A 16,301-nucleotide genomic window follows, 5' to 3' on the forward strand; every position below is an offset into this window, starting at 1 on the left:
TGTGGTGGTTGTGTTTACGTTGCGGCTGATAACATCCCGTTTTGCTGCTGCCGCTGCTGCTGCTGCTGCGCCAGATGTTGGTGCTGCTGCTGCGGTTGGCGTCGTGCCCCATGTTGCATGCAACACGCTCGACGGCACTCGGCACTTAGACCCCAACGAGCCCCCCAAAACAGTCTTTTCTCAACGGTGGTTCAGTGTGTTTGTGCCGATGGTGTTTGCTTTTGCCTTCGACAACGGCAGCAGGTGAATAACAGTGGCTGTGGCTATTGCCACATGCTTTTTTACGCTTGTTTGCCCTGGTAACTTGTTGCACGGCACGTGTTTGGACAACTGGCCGGGTGTCCACATTAGTGGGCGGGGCAGCTGCAGCTGCAGCGCACGATAACAGAAAACAGAGAAGAGTGGCATATAATTTAAGAACAACACCGTCTGCCTATAATTACCCACTACCCATTACCAACTGGCCAAAGAATCACAGTTTTTGTCCCCCAAAATTCATACCAATGCACAGAAGTCCGGCAGCAGGTGACAAGCAGTGTGAAAACCTGGGCGCTGGTACCCTCATTATATGCAAAACGCTGCGTCAGGGCCGCCAGCCACTCAAACTTAACTTATTTTTAACTTGCATATTTTTGCCCATTCTCTGGCATTGCCTCAGCCTCAGCCGCTGCCGCTGCCGCTGCCTCCGCATGTCCTTAGGCCATCTTAGTTGCATGTTCGAGCAATCCTTTCCGTTCCGTTCCGTTCGCTCGTTCCACCCCAAAAAGCTGGAAATAAAGAACTGGTCCTCTCCCATTCATAACTCGCGGCTATATCTTCTTTTGCGTTATATTTCCCTCATTCTGCTTGTCTCTGGGTATCAACTGTCAGTTTTCGAGCTAAAAACGCCGCCGGCTTAGTTTGTAAATCATTAAAATTATGCACACACACACACACACACACTTATTATGTACACTATGCTCGAGCCAACTCACACACACACACACGTGTTGGCTCGGAGAAGTTGGCCAAACTGCATAGGAATCATTATGCAGTTAATGACAAATGTCACGCATTGCTAATGACAAAAGGATGTCGGCAATCGACTCCCAGCCCCTGCCCCACTTTCCCCCCGCAATTAAAAGGCACATATCAAATGGTTGCCACTCTCATTTGCAAGAGTCCAGCTTTCACCGGGCTCAAGAAATTGGTAAACAACCTAATTAACATAAACCATCGAAAACAATTCTGCACAATTTACCGAAGTAGGATGCACATAAAAAATTAATCCTGTCATACAAATCTATTTTATTATGCACTCTGTCATATTTATTTATTTTTCAAATCTATGTATTCCTGTTGGGCAGATTATAGTTTGTTTTTAAGGCACTTAAGGCTTCAACTATAATTAAATGGAGTATTAAATGTATTTGGGGCCAAACTGATATCATTTAAATAATGTCAGCTGTATTACGGCATTTCGATTGGACAATAATTTACAAATCCAAGCCAAATCCTCTTGAATATTACAAATTACCAAAACGAAAGCTTAGCCTAATTGCTATAATGTCGTTCAGCCGTTCGAAGGACCAAAAGGACGTGGATATTTCGCAGTTATTTTATATTGATAATTTCATCAATTTAAGGGACATCGCGCGGTGCCCTTTAAAAGCTATACAAACACCTCGTTTTGGCACGCATTGGCCGTAAAATGATTACCATTCAAATGTTAATGTAAATGTTGTGCCACATATGGATGAATGGCTGGATTGGTGGATGGGTGGATGGATGGATGGATGGATGCCCGAATTGATGCGATGGTTGATATGTGGTCGCGTTTGCTGCCACTGCCGCTGCAGTTCGGTCGTGCGTTAAAAATTTAACGCGAATTTCAGGCTGCGGCGGCAAAAATGGCATCATTAAGTAAAAGCCCCGCGGCCAGACATTGTGAATTTTATGAGCCTTTTCATATATATGGCTGTGTATATGGGTATATATGTTTTTGTTGCTTGCTCGCTGGGTATCGTTAATAATAAAAAATAAATGTACATTTGTGTGTGCACCCATTCACATATATTTTAAAGCTCATACACATTTGCCCAGCCTTGTGATGAGCCGAGCACACATAAATAATAGTAATAATAAAAAATCACAATAATGATGATGCTGATGCTGATGGTGTTGGCGGTCGCGGGAGCCGCAAAAAATCTGCGGAAATTCTCAGCATATGCGATGCCATTTAAATGTTTGTATTTTCCCATTCAGCATGCAGCATACAGCATGATATTGATTGACAAGCAAATGCACAAGCCTTGAATAAATATGCAGGCAAGTGGGCGGCGGGTCCGCTGGAGGGCGTGGCGAGCGGGCTACTTTAAAAAGCCATCAACAAATAATTACAAACGAGCGCGGAGGAAGTGTATAAATGTCGACGCTGATTTCTGAGCTGATCCGCGGATTCGCTTTTACTATATATCTATGCACATGTGTATATATCTGTACACATACATATATAGGTACATGATGTATGTGAGTCCTTGCACCCATACACACCTCCCCCACTCCAGCCACCCACTGCACTGCCCCCAAGCGTTCCAAACAATAAAGCATAAAGCGCGCCGCACACATTTTGTCGAATTATTTTGTTGGCAGTCCGCTGGCGGCTAGCTGCAGCAAATTGGCTTGAAATATTGGTATTGCCATATGTATGAGCTTGTGTATGAGTGACTGAATACGTACGACTCTGCCTCTGTCTGTGTATGGGTGTGTGTATGGGTGTGTGTGTGTGTGTGCGTGAGCTTGTGATTAAAAAAATATTTAAAATGGCAAAAACGCAAAGCGACGTCAAAATAAAGGAGCCCGCTTGAAACAATAAAAGCGCCACCCGCCCACCACCCACAGCATTTCCCATTCCAATTGAGTGAGTGAAATGAGCGATAAAATTGCAACGGTTTCCACTCGTCGTACGCATTTGCTTCGATAAAGGATGAAAAATGGAAATGCCACTGCTCGCTCACACGAAACAATTAAAATTTGACATGTTTTATTGAACACTTTAATGCTGGTGTTATTTGCATTTGGGTCCTTGCAGTTGGTTTGCCCCTAATTGCGAGAAATGTAAATATGTTTGAAATATATGAAAAAGTCAAAACGTTCAAGTTATCCGTTTTGTGTATTTATTTTTTTGAGTACCTGCTCCCAGTTGCGAGTCAGATACACGACACCATCTCTAAGCCAGATCGGCGATTCTGCAGCGGGAAAATATAGCGAAATATTATTGTGGCGCATGTACTTGAAAATGAATTTGGCCGGGGGACAAATAAGCGAGCATTCCGAAACAATTGCCAATGAAAAATGATGCGACAGAACTCGCGGCAGGGGCGGCATTTTGGCCACCAACCCCCACCCCCGCGGGCGGTACCTTCTCCAGCGGGTGGGTGGAAAGTTCGCACTCATTTTAATTACAGCTGCCTAACTGCAGGCCTCACTGTACTCGCTCTGTCTCCGTCTCTGTTTCTGCCTCTGTCTCTGTCTCAACCTTCCACCCGCCCCTGCAGCCCGTGTTTTGAAACACGACCCCGGGCGTATTTATCACAAGTTTTTCTTTGCATTGCCGCCGGGCAGCAAAATATTTCAGCTGCCTCCGTCGCAGTCGCAGTCGCAGTCGCTCCTCGAACGCCCCTTGGGGCACTCCAGCCGGGCTCAGCTCAGCTCAGCTCAGCGCCCCAGTGCCCAGTTCGTAGTGCTTCGTACCGCCGATGCCGTTGCCGTTGCCGATGCCGAAGTCGATGCCGGCGGTACTGGTTCTGCTTCTTCAAAGTCTCTGGAGCTGATGCCGCACAAAGTTTCATTTCGTTTGGCCGCGGGGCACAGCGTTCTATGCTTTGTCATTAACACAAACACGCACACTGGCAGCCGCTCACGCACACAGAGGCAGGCGCACCAACACACTGGCGTCAGCTGTACATGCACCCACACAGAGGCATACACATGGCCAAGGGCAACAAAAACAAACAGGCTTTGATATTTACAATTATAGAAAATCGACCATATAGAGATGTCCCCCACGACGAATGCAACTTTTTGGGTAAATTAGTGTGTACACTTCACAAAAAATATACTCAAATTTTTGATTTTATATACCGTACAAACTACATTTATAAAGTACTTTCCCAAATTTCTGTGCGCACACTTCTTCAAACTAAACTAAATCAACTCCATCATGACATTATATTCGTTATGTAGAATTATAGATGACTACAAGTTAACAACAATTATTGCATGGATTTACGAGGCAACGAACTAATTTCACCCAGTCCAATTCTTCTATTTGCAGCTACCTCGTTAATTGCGGCAGATTAGTGGCAGGCCACAAGAAAACAAGAACAACAAACCCAGATCGGACCACTTAAACCGGAAATAGACCATTAAACGTTCTCACACACACATGCACACGCACGGACAAAGGCATCATATGGTGGAAAAGCCAAGCCGCTAAACAACAAACGGCTGCTGCTGCTGCTGCTGCTGCTGCTCTCTCAAGGTCGTCGGCTCAGACGCCAACGTCGACGAACATCACTCCGCCCCCAAACGCAACAAGACGCAACTCGAGCCGCAACACGCAACATTGGGGAGCCGAGCCATTCACCATTCGCCATTCGCCATCCATCAGGCAGCGAGCTGAATCAGTATTCGAGCAACTCTCGACGCGAATGCAAGTGAGGTAAATTGCCAGCGCTCAAAAGTAGGCAACACTTAGTCTAACGGTGAACGGTGAACTGCGAACGGTAACGGTGTGCGTGGTGTACGGCAAGCGGAAACGGAAACGGAAGTAAACACTCGTTGGCGCGCCCACTTGATTGAATTTGAAGCGGTTGAACCGAGAGCAACTAGCGATCAGCAGATCGAAGCGAAGCAATCTGAGGATATCGAAGAGCACTGAAGATCTGACAAGACGAGTATCGTTTATCTACGCGCGCGTTGTATTAAAAAAGAGTTAAAGTGCATTTCCTAAATATACCAACCTTTTTGTGAGTTTCTTGAGCGTTGACGACACATTTAGGTCGCAAATAGAATTTGTTTTGTTTTCTAATTATAAAGTTCAACTCGTCATTATCAGATTATTTATTTGAATTTCAACGGAAATCATAACAACATTACATCAGTCTTTATTATTATTTTACTATTATAATCATTTACAAATCTTGGGCTTTATTCTTAAATAAAAAAAGATTTTAAGAAATAAACTCTAAGAAATTGATATTCAAGGGAGTTCCCCATTAGCTCAAAATTGAAAACTCAATCGAAATATAGTTATCTAACATGTTCTTTGCGTTTCTCTCCCACAAAACAGAACTCCATTTGTTGCATTGGATCAACGATCACCGTTGACGGTGGATTCCTCCTGCCCCAAACGGTAAGCGTAAACTGAAAACTGAAAACTGAAAACAGAAAACTTTTCATTTGCAAAATGCCCCGAAAATCCCATCCAGCCTCCGAGCTGGCCAATAAATTAGTTTAAAAAAAAGATTCTGTAATAAACGAATTTTTGACACACAACAGCATCGACAGTCCAAGTTGCAGGCCACCCGATCTCTCTCCCTTTGGTTTTGGCCAAAAGCGCCGCTGGCCACTGATTTTCGTCTCTCCCACATGCCAAGTCAGAAATTGTGCGCCATAAACGAAGACTGTTTAAAAAAAAAAAAGAAAAAAAAAATTATACGCCTCAAGTGCTCTGTACCCGCACCAAAGGAGAAATAAACAAAAGTAAGAAGAGTAACCCAGGGAAAAGGGAGCGGCAAAGGAAGCGGGCTACGGCGACGGGGAGAAAAAATCATACAAAATACGCCATGGGCATTTTTGGGCAACCTTAGCCCCCGGCTGAGTTATGTGTGCAGACGAGAACGAGTCGCATTATTTTTTCTACCTTAAAGGCTATAAAATACGATGGTGCTGGGGCGGGGGTCGTGGGTCGAAGCGAAGGAGGGGGCATGACCGGTTGTATTGTGGCTGGTCGAAAACTAAGCGGCCAAAAGATGACCCCCGGGCCAAATACATACAGCACACTCGTACCACAAATTTTTGTTTAGCCAGCGAATCGACGTTCCGTGAGAGTCGTCGTCCGTCCGTCCGTCCATCTGTCCGTTTGTCCGCCAGTTTGTCCGTTGAGTTGGAGCCAAGTCATGAGGCAAAGTTCAAAGCAAGAGCTGCAGTGTGCGGAATTGCATGCAAATAGAGATATCACTCTGCGAAAATGATTCCTTATTAGGCTACATTTTAATACTATCGCACCTCTAAATTGTTGTTTATGTACCACTTTGCTAATGATATCTTTTATCTACACATTTACTCACATTTTTAAAGAACACACGCCCAGAAGCATTTCTAATCTCCATGCTCCCACGACTGTAATATTTTTTCCAGTGTAAAGGGAGTAGCAAGGCGTTGACGACCTTCGCCTGTTGCCCTCTTATTCCACACAGCCCGCTCTTTCACATGGAAGCAACTGGTTTTGGTGTTATCTCTTGCTGTTTCTGGTGTTTTTTGTGTGTTTTTTCTTTGTTTTCGCATGCCAGACACAAGAATTTCCCCACAGAAGGTGGAGTCGAAGTCAAAGTCTTGTTTGTTTGCCTGTTTGTTTGGCTGGAGCCGCAGTTCGCAATACTTTGGACCTGGCAGTTCCCATATACCCAGCTAATTTGTTTTCATTCTGCGGATTCTGGCTGCAGCTACTTGCATTCACATTTGCATTAACGGCCTATACCTGCTGCTGTTTGGAAACGGAAACCGACGGCAAAGTGATTTCCATTACGTGCCAATAGTCAAAGCCTTACTTGCTGCTGCTGCATTTGAATGGCTGAGGCAGTGGCACAAAAGCTCTTAACGCGCTGTGTGTTAATTAAGCTGCAATTCGGCATCATTACCAGCATCAACATTGCGCTGCCAATTTGCCACCAACGGAGTGGCTGTGCCACTGCAACAGCGATGGATTCGACTTCTGGTTATCGCGTGTATTTGGGCTTCCAGATTTTAAAATTTGCCTGCCATGTTTAGCAGCTTGTATGTGTGCTTGAAACAATGTTCAGAATATGGCTTATATTAGATAGCATCTGGCAGTTAAATATGTTCCGCCAGCACCCTTAATCGGATGCCTAATACGCCTGGCTTACACCCTGGTGATACCCAGGACCTCCCATTCCGAAACCCGATTCTTTGGCCGACTGCACCTGCCACCGTTGTTGTTGTGGCATTGGGGAGTGCATTTTACTTCAGTTGCCTTTGTGTTGCATCTGCTGTTGATGCTGTTTTTGGCTGCGATATGCACACGCAAATTGCACCAATTAGGCAGGCCGTATTGTCTGCCGCTGCTAGTTGCACTTGCGAATCCAGTTGCACTGGCAGAAGTGCATCTGAATGGGTTTTGGTTTTGCGGTGGTCCTGCTGCTATGCCTTCTGTTTTCCGGCCGGATTCCGAATCGTGTTCCATTGTTTGAGCGTCGTTCGAGTGGAAACATGGCTGTTAATTATTATGTACACTTGATTAAGTAGCGCCGGCAATCATACAATCGTACAATCATACAATCATACAATGCCCGGCTGAAGCTGCAGTGGAGCTATCAGTGTGCTCACACCCAGCGAGCAACGCTGCGTATGCGCAATGTTTTCCTTTACGGCAATATGCCGACGCATTGCATGCTCATCCATTGCGCTTTTGACTTTCAATTCAATTTTCGAATTTAGCAGAATAAAAACATCTCATCTGTGGATTTATCCAGAATATATTTATGTTTTGCTAGTCGCCGTCGTCATCGACGTGGATGCTGTTGTTTCGCTTTTTTCCAGCATGGAGGTCGTATGTCGGCGAGTTGTGAGTTGGCTAAGTAATGTTTGCTCTGCATACGTGGCTCCCAGCCCCTCGAACACCCCCTGCCCCACCCCCAGCTGCTACAACCCTTGGCCTGCCTTTAGCCGAGTGAGCCATATGCAGCGCAATCGTCGTTTTTATTTAATATTTTCTAATAAATTTTTCAAAGTTTATTTTTGAAAGCCTTGCAGCGTTTTAATATCTGCTGCTTCAGTATATGCCGGGACTCCAGTTACTCGCTCACTCACTCAACTTCTGGCAGACTTCCCTGCCCACACACTCACACTCACACTCGCACTCACACTCATACTCACACTCATACTCAGACTCACACTCACACCGAAGCCCATACTCTATATATTCACATATATATCGCATATATTTGTACAATTTGCCATGGCGCACACATTCTGCAACTTTGGCCAACAATTTTCGTAGCATCGCAGTGGGAAAAGGGAGACGGGTGGGGGCGAGTGGTCTGATTTCCCATATGCCGCAGCTCCAGCTCCAGCTCCGCCGCTTGGATTTGGACCCTTTGGCGAAAGACGACGTCGACGCAGAAGTTGAGTTCGGGCACTGCAGCCAGAGATCCTAGATCTAACAGGGAATGGGAGCCATGCATGGATGGGCGGCGAGTTTGGGCCAGGGTCTCCTGGCTTTGGCTTTTCGTGTTTTACTTGGGACCTCCGACTGGCCGGCAAAAGTTTTTCATTTGCCTGCTCATCAGCGTTTTGATTTTGGTTTTGGCCAACTGCGAAACGAAAACAAGCCAAGGCAGCGGCAGAGGCAGAGGCAGTTGCTCCACATGCCACTCCTTGCCACTGCCTCTCGACCTTCCCAAGATTCGCCCGGAGCCTTTGGATTCTTCTCAACATGTCCCCGGGACATTTTGCAGATTTTTCCTCTGCTGCTTCGTGTGTGTGCGTTTGTGTGTTTACTTTATGTTTGTCTTGGCTAGATACACAAGCGTTTCGTGCCGTTCCGCATTCCCTTATCTGCAGCTCCCGGGAGTCGTAAGTTTGCTTTCTTTTTCCAACCCCGAATATACATAGGTCCTGCCTAATTGGAATCCACCGCCCTCGTCGCCCGTCAAACATAATCTGCTGCTGCTGCTGGTGCCGCTGCTGCAGCAGTGTTGCAATTTGATAAATCTTCGGGTTCCCAATGTTTTCGTATTAACTTTCGAGGTGGATTCAGTGCAGCCGACGTCGCTTTCGCCGCGAGCGTTTTAAAATTGAGATAAGATTTTGCCTCGAAAACTTTCGTTTTGCTTTTTATTTTCCCCATTTTTATGCTTCTGTTTTTATTCTGCTCTTATACACCCCTCCCCAGTTGTTGTGCGAGCTGCCTGGGGAGCATTGAGGCCATGAGACGCAGACCAACTTAGGTATGATATCTTTAAATGCAGGCAACACACATGGGGTATAAGCCAAAGCCAGAACGGACACGACTAGACTTACCTACCAATCGCAAAAGTTTCCGCCTGCAGCATCCATCCAGCCAGCCAGCCAGCCAGCCAGCCATCTAGCCATCCACCTCCGACCCCAGCCTTATCGGAATCGTTGGAGCAGTCGGAGAAGGGTTCGGTTTTGGGTCCGGAACGGCATGGAATGGATTGGGAGGTGTATCCTTGCCGTTGTGGTTACTGGCTATGTTCCTGCTCCTTTGTTGTTGTTGCTGCTGCTGCTGCTCTCGTTGCCGTTAGCACTGCAAGGATAAATGAATGAGGAGGCACCCGGCATCCATACACGGCCACCCACACACTCAAGCGGAGTCACATGTATGAGCCGGAGAAGCCCTGAAGGAAGCACCCCAGAACCCAGTGGTGGCAAAGGGGGTGAGTGCGGGCAGGATAACCCCAAGTTTCAATCCGAAACACCGGGCACGGGACCGGGCACGGGCACGGGCACGGGCACCTTGCCCGACTACAGTGGGCACTCGCTCGTGCAGAGCCCCAGTGGATTACAGGGCCACACCCCTGCTCCGACTCTTCCTACGCCTTCCATAGAGCTGTGTTGATGAATAAGCTCTCCACCTTCCGAGGGTCCTTTGGCCCCCAGTTCCGCCCGTGTTCCGTACTCCTTGGCTCGGCTCGGCTTGGCTTGGCTCGCTTTCCTTGCTTGGTTTCGTTTCGTATCCATCCATGATTTCCGCACTAATTCCAAACGATCGCCGCGGGGCTAGTCAGCTTTTGCCCTTTTTCGCTAGCTCTCTCGCTCTTGCACAGCTAGCCTTCTCCTTCGACACTGGAAAAAACGTATTGCCACCCAGAAAATATCAATCACGCATGCATTACTTTCTGCCGATATATACGAGTATTACCAATACTTTGCGCAAGTTTTGCAGCGTATAATTAGTTTTATTGTTAGTAATTATGCGCTGCCATAGGAAGTGTGGCCCATTTTTGTGAGTGCAGCTACCAACCAGTACACTCGGGCTGTCTGGCCTTTGTGTGCGGAAGGTTGGCTGGCCGCAGGACATTTTCTAGGGTTACATAGTCAGCGTCGCAGTCGTCAACGTCTGATGCTCTGCCTAGGTGTGTGTCGCTATCTCCGTGTGGCCGAGGACGAGGATGAGGATGAGAACGAGGGTGTGTGTGATGTGGTGTGCACTTTAGCTCATTTCTTGGCTTTTGTTTTCGCTTTTGTCCTGTTTTGGGTGGGCGAACGCCAGCAGTGCCATACGATCCGAAAACCGAGCAGCCCGAGTCGTGGGGAATTGCCTGGGTGGCACTGAAATGGGCGGGTAGCCACTCCGGTTATCCTCCCAGGATTCGAGCATTGAGCATGTGCCAACGGCCAGTTTTGTCCATAATTCCATCTTGGAAAATGGTTTGGCCCCGGGGCCAGTTCATCCCGGACTGGTCAGCAACCTGATATCCAGCTCCGCACTCACAATCTGAACAATGGAAAACTAATAAGCTCACAGCAGTCATCTCTTTCTCCCGGAGCCGAATGAAACATGAAACTCAGTGAGAAGTATAAGAGGAAGTCTCCGTCCCAGCAAATGTGCAATGCCAAGAGTTAAGAGTTAATGGCATTGCCATTAAAACCAGACCTGCGCCAGGCAAAGATGTCAAATAATGACCACAGAAAGGACGAGGATGCAGAGCATCTGTGGAGCAGGCCGGATTGCCAGGATGCCCAAATGATGCGGGGAAGGAAGTCGGTTGACAAATATGACTACGGCAAAGGCAACTCTTCAATATTCATATTGGTCAGAGCTGTGCAGCATGAGCAAGTTCACTGAGAAATTTTGGAATCAGCTTAAGCCTGATCCCATAAACATGCTTCTTTGCATATAAAACATCAAATGCGATTTCGTTTGTAAATACAAATATCACACTTATATTCCATCATTGCGTGTAAAAATCATTTGCATTTAAAAAAGATTCGATTTTTTGCAAATCTCTAAAAATCGGATTAAACCGGACATATGTGGAAATGATATATTTTGAAAATGCGACATATTTGCTCCACGTCACGTGCTCAGCACTTGGTCTCATCTCAAGTGTAACCAAAGGCGCTGCGAACAACTCCAGCAACTCGGCCCAGCCCGCCCAGCCGGCAGCCTTGCCCCTCAGCCCCCAGCCCCTTGCCACATTACCCCCCGCGCCCACTGCTCGGCTCATCCTGCTACTAGACGGCATAGAAAAGATACCGCCTGTGGCGGTAATGGACTAGAATAGGATGCAAACTGCAGTGCTTGTCTTATATACAATACCGTTAGCTCAGGGTGTCCACAGCCCCACACACACACACACACATTCCCATATGTGTCCCAAACTCTGCCTCTGCGTGTGTGTGTGTGTGGAGCTTGTTGTTGTTGTTGCACCTGCTCAAGTGGGCCGCAAAGCAATTGAAATTGAATTGTTTGTGTGGCAAGCCAGAGCTCAGGCATTGCATATTTTGTGGCTGCAACTGCAGCAGTTGGCCCTAGGAGGAATGTGGCCAGGAAGGAGTAGGAGTTTGCCGGGTGGGGGATGGGTAGGAGATAGGGGGGTATGGTAAAGGATATTGACTAAGAAACCATTAAGCCAGATCCCATAAACGAATATCCAATGTTTGATTGAACGCATTACTCACGCTTTATAATTGGCGTAAATTAATAAAAACCAGCTGTATATGCAGCACTCCAACTGGGTGGCACAGTTGTGAAGCTCCTCACTCGCCATTGCTACCATGAGAATGCCTTGCAGCCATTTATTTTGTGCATTTTTTCATCGTGCAACTCACTTGGTTTCCATTTGAAACCGTAACCCTGTTCGACGCTCGCTCCTTACGTTTCTATTCGCTTTTTAGCCCTCGCACAATCGTACAATCGCACAGTGGTACACCCGTACATCCACTGCCTCTCCGGTTCCCATTCGCATTTGAATGTTCATGTAGTTAAAGTTAATCAAATCGTAATTACCCAGCCCGAGTCGTCGTGGCCGCAGGGCCTCAAACATTTAAAAAAAGCAAACTTGTTTAGCTAGATGGACAGCGGTGATTTGTGGCGAAGCGAGGTACAAATGCTCTTCCACGGGCAAAAGCGATCGGTGATATACATTTCAGATATGGTGTTTCCATCATCACATTGCTGAGAAAGTAGATTTAACAGATTTCCGTTTGATTTATTATTTTTTAAGGGGGAATATATTTTACTAAGAGAAAAATAGAAAAGTGTTAATTTCCTAATAGCTGTATAGCTCATGTCCCAGCTAAGCTACCTTTCAAGGGTAGTTCCATCGTACGTACATTCATAACTGAAGAGAACTGTCTGTAAGCCAAGTTAATGTGCATAAAGCATGTGAACATTTGTCATATGGGGCCAACTCGTTTTGAGTGGTTCGCTGGCTGGTTGATTGAGTTTTATTAATTTGCGGTCCTGGACTCGAGGAACTGAAACTGATACTAATGATGGTACTCATGATGATGATGATGATGATGACCAGGGCTTTGGCTCTCACTTTGCAGATTTAGATGTAGCCACGTAATTGGTGTTGACTTTGTTAAGACGGCTCAGCGGGCGCGTTGCGCATACGCCATGTGGCACGCATCCGACTGACACGTCATAATTGGCGAGCCCACACCGCACATTGCCGCTTTCCACCGCGAAACAATGTGATTTTCGTGTGAAATTCGACTGGCAACCCTTCCGGCCAATACAACCACAACGACGAGTGCTAAAACGATGCACTCGATGGCCGTTAACATTAACTGCATCCACAGGCCGCCCAGTTCGGGCTGGTATATGGTACATGGTATAAGCCATGCGGGAATGGCGATTTGGTCTTGTCCACGACCGAAGCTGCAGAGAGCCGATCGCTTGGGGCTCGACGCCCCGTAACCGAGATGGAAACGCAGTGAAAATCCAGATATTCCCACACAATCAGCCCAAGACCATGGCCATATGAAATATATATGTATATATATCTATATGTACGTACGACTTGGCTCTGCCTCCCTACAAATCGGTCTGTACGCCTATGTGTGTGTGTGAACTTTTATGGGCCCTGTGGAGAGCTGCTAGCCATGTTTGGTCCGTCGCGGCATTTTCGTTGTCACGTTTGCTGTCCTCCGCCAATGTGGCTGTCCGTAATCAGAGTCAAGTCAATTTCAGTTTGGCGCGGGGGACAAATTGGTTCTCATGATTAGCGTTTTCGGAGCCCCTGACTTATATAAGCTGCTCTCATTACTTGTAAATTATGTGATAAAAGCCGGGATTTCATTTCTTTGTTTTAGGAAAAAATGCGATATGGACCGAGAGCGCGAAAGAGATGTCAAGGCCCTGGAGCCACGCGACTTGTCCTCCACGGGCCGCATTTACGCCAGAAGCGATATTAAAATCAGGTAAGCTGGGTTTTGCGAGCCAAGATATTAATTAGCGTAGTAAAGTATAGAATTACCATATTGTACGCTTGCTTGGAAAGAAAATACTTTGAAAGCTCCTCTCCTGAATATTAAATTAATGTACTTTTTGGTTTAATGCCGGTGCAAAATGAGTACGAGTTTTTTCTTCGTAAATTTTAGCAGATATTAAAATGTTGAAGAATGTATTGGTTTTATACCGCAAATGTGGGAGTTTCAAAGGTTTTGAAAAGTTTCTGACAGCTGCAAAGCGCTGTGGAATGCAGAGTACTCCATCGGCAGCATGATGGATGCGAGCATCCACGCCACATTTCCATTGCCGCATTCCCTCCTGCCGCAAACAATCTCATTGTGAATTCGTGAACGGCTTTCGCCCGCAGCTCCTCGCCAACCGTCTCGCCAACGATCTCAAACTCCTCTTCGCCCACTCCGACGCCACCCGCCAGTTCCTCAGTGACGCCGCTGGGATTGCCCGGAGCGGTGGCAGCTGCTGCCGCCGCCGTCGGAGGAGCCTCCTCGGCGGGGGCCAGTTCCTATTTGCACGGCAACCACAAGCCCATCACCGGGATACCGTGTGTGGCCGCCGCCTCCCGCTACACGGCACCCGTTCACATCGACGTGGGCGGGACCATCTACACCAGCTCGCTGGAGACGCTCACCAAGTACCCGGAGTCGAAGCTGGCCAAGCTCTTCAATGGCCAGATACCCATCGTGCTGGACTCGCTGAAGCAGCACTATTTCATCGATCGCGACGGGGGCATGTTCCGCCACATTCTTAACTTTATGAGAAACTCAAGACTTCTGATTGCCGAGGACTTTCCGGACCTGGAGCTGCTGCTGGAGGAGGCACGCTACTACGAAGTGGAGCGTAAGTATTCTACCTGAGAGTCACTAGTGAAACAAGTAGCTCAAGAACTTGATCCATATAAATAAATATCCATCCGATGAATACATACTATTCTCGGTATTTCTGTTGAATTTATTCAGTTATTCATATGATTTGACTACTCACTTGATATTTTTTCTCTGTGCATCGAACCTCGTTATGGCCACCAGCAATTATAGCTAATTTGCTCTTCTCCCTGTCTCCATTCCCTCTCCACATGACCGACCGGTGTGCCCACAGCGATGATTAAGCAGCTGGAGAGCATGCGCAAGGATCGCGTTCGCAACGGCAACTATTTGGTGGCGCCACCCACTCCACCGGCTCGCCACATCAAGACGAGCCCGAGGACCAGCGCATCGCCGGAGTGCAATTACGAGGTAGTGGCGCTGCACATCTCGCCGGACCTTGGCGAGCGCATAATGCTATCGGCGGAACGGGCTCTGCTCGACGAGCTCTTCCCTGAGGCCAGCCAGGCGACACAGTCGAGTCGCAGCGGAGTGTCCTGGAACCAGGGCGACTGGGGGCAAATCATCCGCTTCCCCCTCAATGGCTACTGCAAGCTGAACTCGGTGCAGGTGCTCACCCGACTCCTCAACGCTGGCTTCACCATCGAGGCAAGCGTTGGGGGCCAGCAGTTCTCCGAGTATCTGCTGGCGCGACGCGTTCCAATGTGATAGGCTCTGGCTCGGGATTCCCCAGCTCCCCAAGAAGCTGCAGATGTATCGATGATTCCCTCGGCTTCTGCGGCTTCTGTGGCTTCTGTTTCCGGTTCCGGTTCGGATTCGGGCTCGGGTTCGGGTTCGGCATCCGGCTCTTTGCGACGCGGACGTCTGATCCATGTGCGTTGCAGGCGCTAATTGATCTGGGTTTGGGACCCAGAATCACAGGTGGGGAGAGTAGTCTATGAACAATTCCAGGTGATACAAAGTACTGAGAAGGGCAAATGGAAAATCAAGTGTCACGCCGAATTGTTTATATTTTTAACACATTAACACTCTATTCACCACCGTTTGGGGACTGCGCATTGCTGCTCTGAGCAGTGAAATACATATTTTAGAAATACTTGGGCACCGTTCGGTGAGGATGCAAGTTCTGAATCTGAATCCAAATGTTATTTAATGTTTATCAATTAAGTTTGCTGGCACGGACACTGAACGCAAACACGCTCGTGCGTATTATTAAGCATTTACAGAGCCAAGAGCCCAGCACTGATTTTGTTTTTTAGCCTTGAGTTTAAGTCGATATTGTTTTCTATAAGTGTACCACCTACTGCTAATGACCCTAAGTTGTTTCATTGAATCGAGTTGGCCAGGGATATTAGCTGGCTTAAATTATTGTAACACACACGGAAAACTATGGTAGTATCAACTCACAGCGAAATAGTTTTGTAGTACTTAATTGATGTAATTGAACCTTTATGAATGTAAACTATGGGATAACTTTTTCAATATATACGATCCGACGTCTAAATAGTCTACACCAATTCAAATACAATTACATGCAAATATAGATATATTCAACAAAATACAGTTTGCGACCACGCCCTCTATAGAACAACCACTCAATTGAATATTTAAATAAAGAAAAAACATACGTGTAAACTGTTCAATTTCCTTTTTCGCTGCTTAATTTCAAATTTGTATATTTGGCGGGCACCAACCGGTTAAGAAATACCGGCCGAACCGGTAAAGTATGCACATGACTTCTACAAGTAGAATGT

At 47.0% G+C, this 16,301-nt stretch overlaps 1 protein-coding gene across 3 annotated transcripts; it reads left to right on the forward strand.

Moving 5' to 3' along the window:
* The first annotated feature begins 167 nt into the window (after window positions 1–167).
* LOC6548212 (BTB/POZ domain-containing protein kctd15-like) lies at window positions 168–16,190 on the forward strand. Of its 3 annotated transcripts, none has more exons than XM_001975034.3 (6): window positions 168–243; window positions 4,316–5,009; window positions 5,333–5,395; window positions 13,570–13,677; window positions 14,076–14,563; window positions 14,822–16,190. In XM_001975034.3, exons 4-6 carry the CDS (start codon window positions 13,583–13,585, stop codon window positions 15,253–15,255), a joined length of 1,017 nt encoding a protein of 338 aa, XP_001975070.1. In that variant the 5' UTR covers window positions 168–243; window positions 4,316–5,009; window positions 5,333–5,395; window positions 13,570–13,582; the 3' UTR covers window positions 15,256–16,190. The 3 variants fall into 3 exon arrangements, with proteins under 3 accessions (XP_001975070.1, XP_015011801.1, XP_026836608.1); XM_015156315.2 differs by having other exon boundaries at window positions 4,316–4,702; XM_026980807.1 differs by lacking the exon at window positions 168–243 and adding an exon at window positions 3,611–4,066 and having other exon boundaries at window positions 4,316–4,702.
* The last annotated feature ends 111 nt before the right edge of the window (window positions 16,191–16,301 follow it).

Source organism: Drosophila erecta, unplaced genomic scaffold (assembly GCF_003286155.1).
Source record: "Drosophila erecta strain 14021-0224.00,06,07 unplaced genomic scaffold, DereRS2 tig00000092-arrow-pilon, whole genome shotgun sequence".
Taxonomy (NCBI): domain Eukaryota; kingdom Metazoa; phylum Arthropoda; class Insecta; order Diptera; family Drosophilidae; genus Drosophila; species Drosophila erecta.

Bases quoted from the DNA above. Each gene is read 5' to 3' on its own strand.
- LOC6548212 (XM_015156315.2), top strand. The intron at 5,396-13,569 runs GTAAGCGTAAAC...TCTTTGTTTTAG, and splicing joins GATTCCTCCTGCCCCAAACG to GAAAAAATGCGATATGGACC. The intron at 13,678-14,075 runs GTAAGCTGGGTT...TTTCGCCCGCAG, and splicing joins AGAAGCGATATTAAAATCAG to CTCCTCGCCAACCGTCTCGC.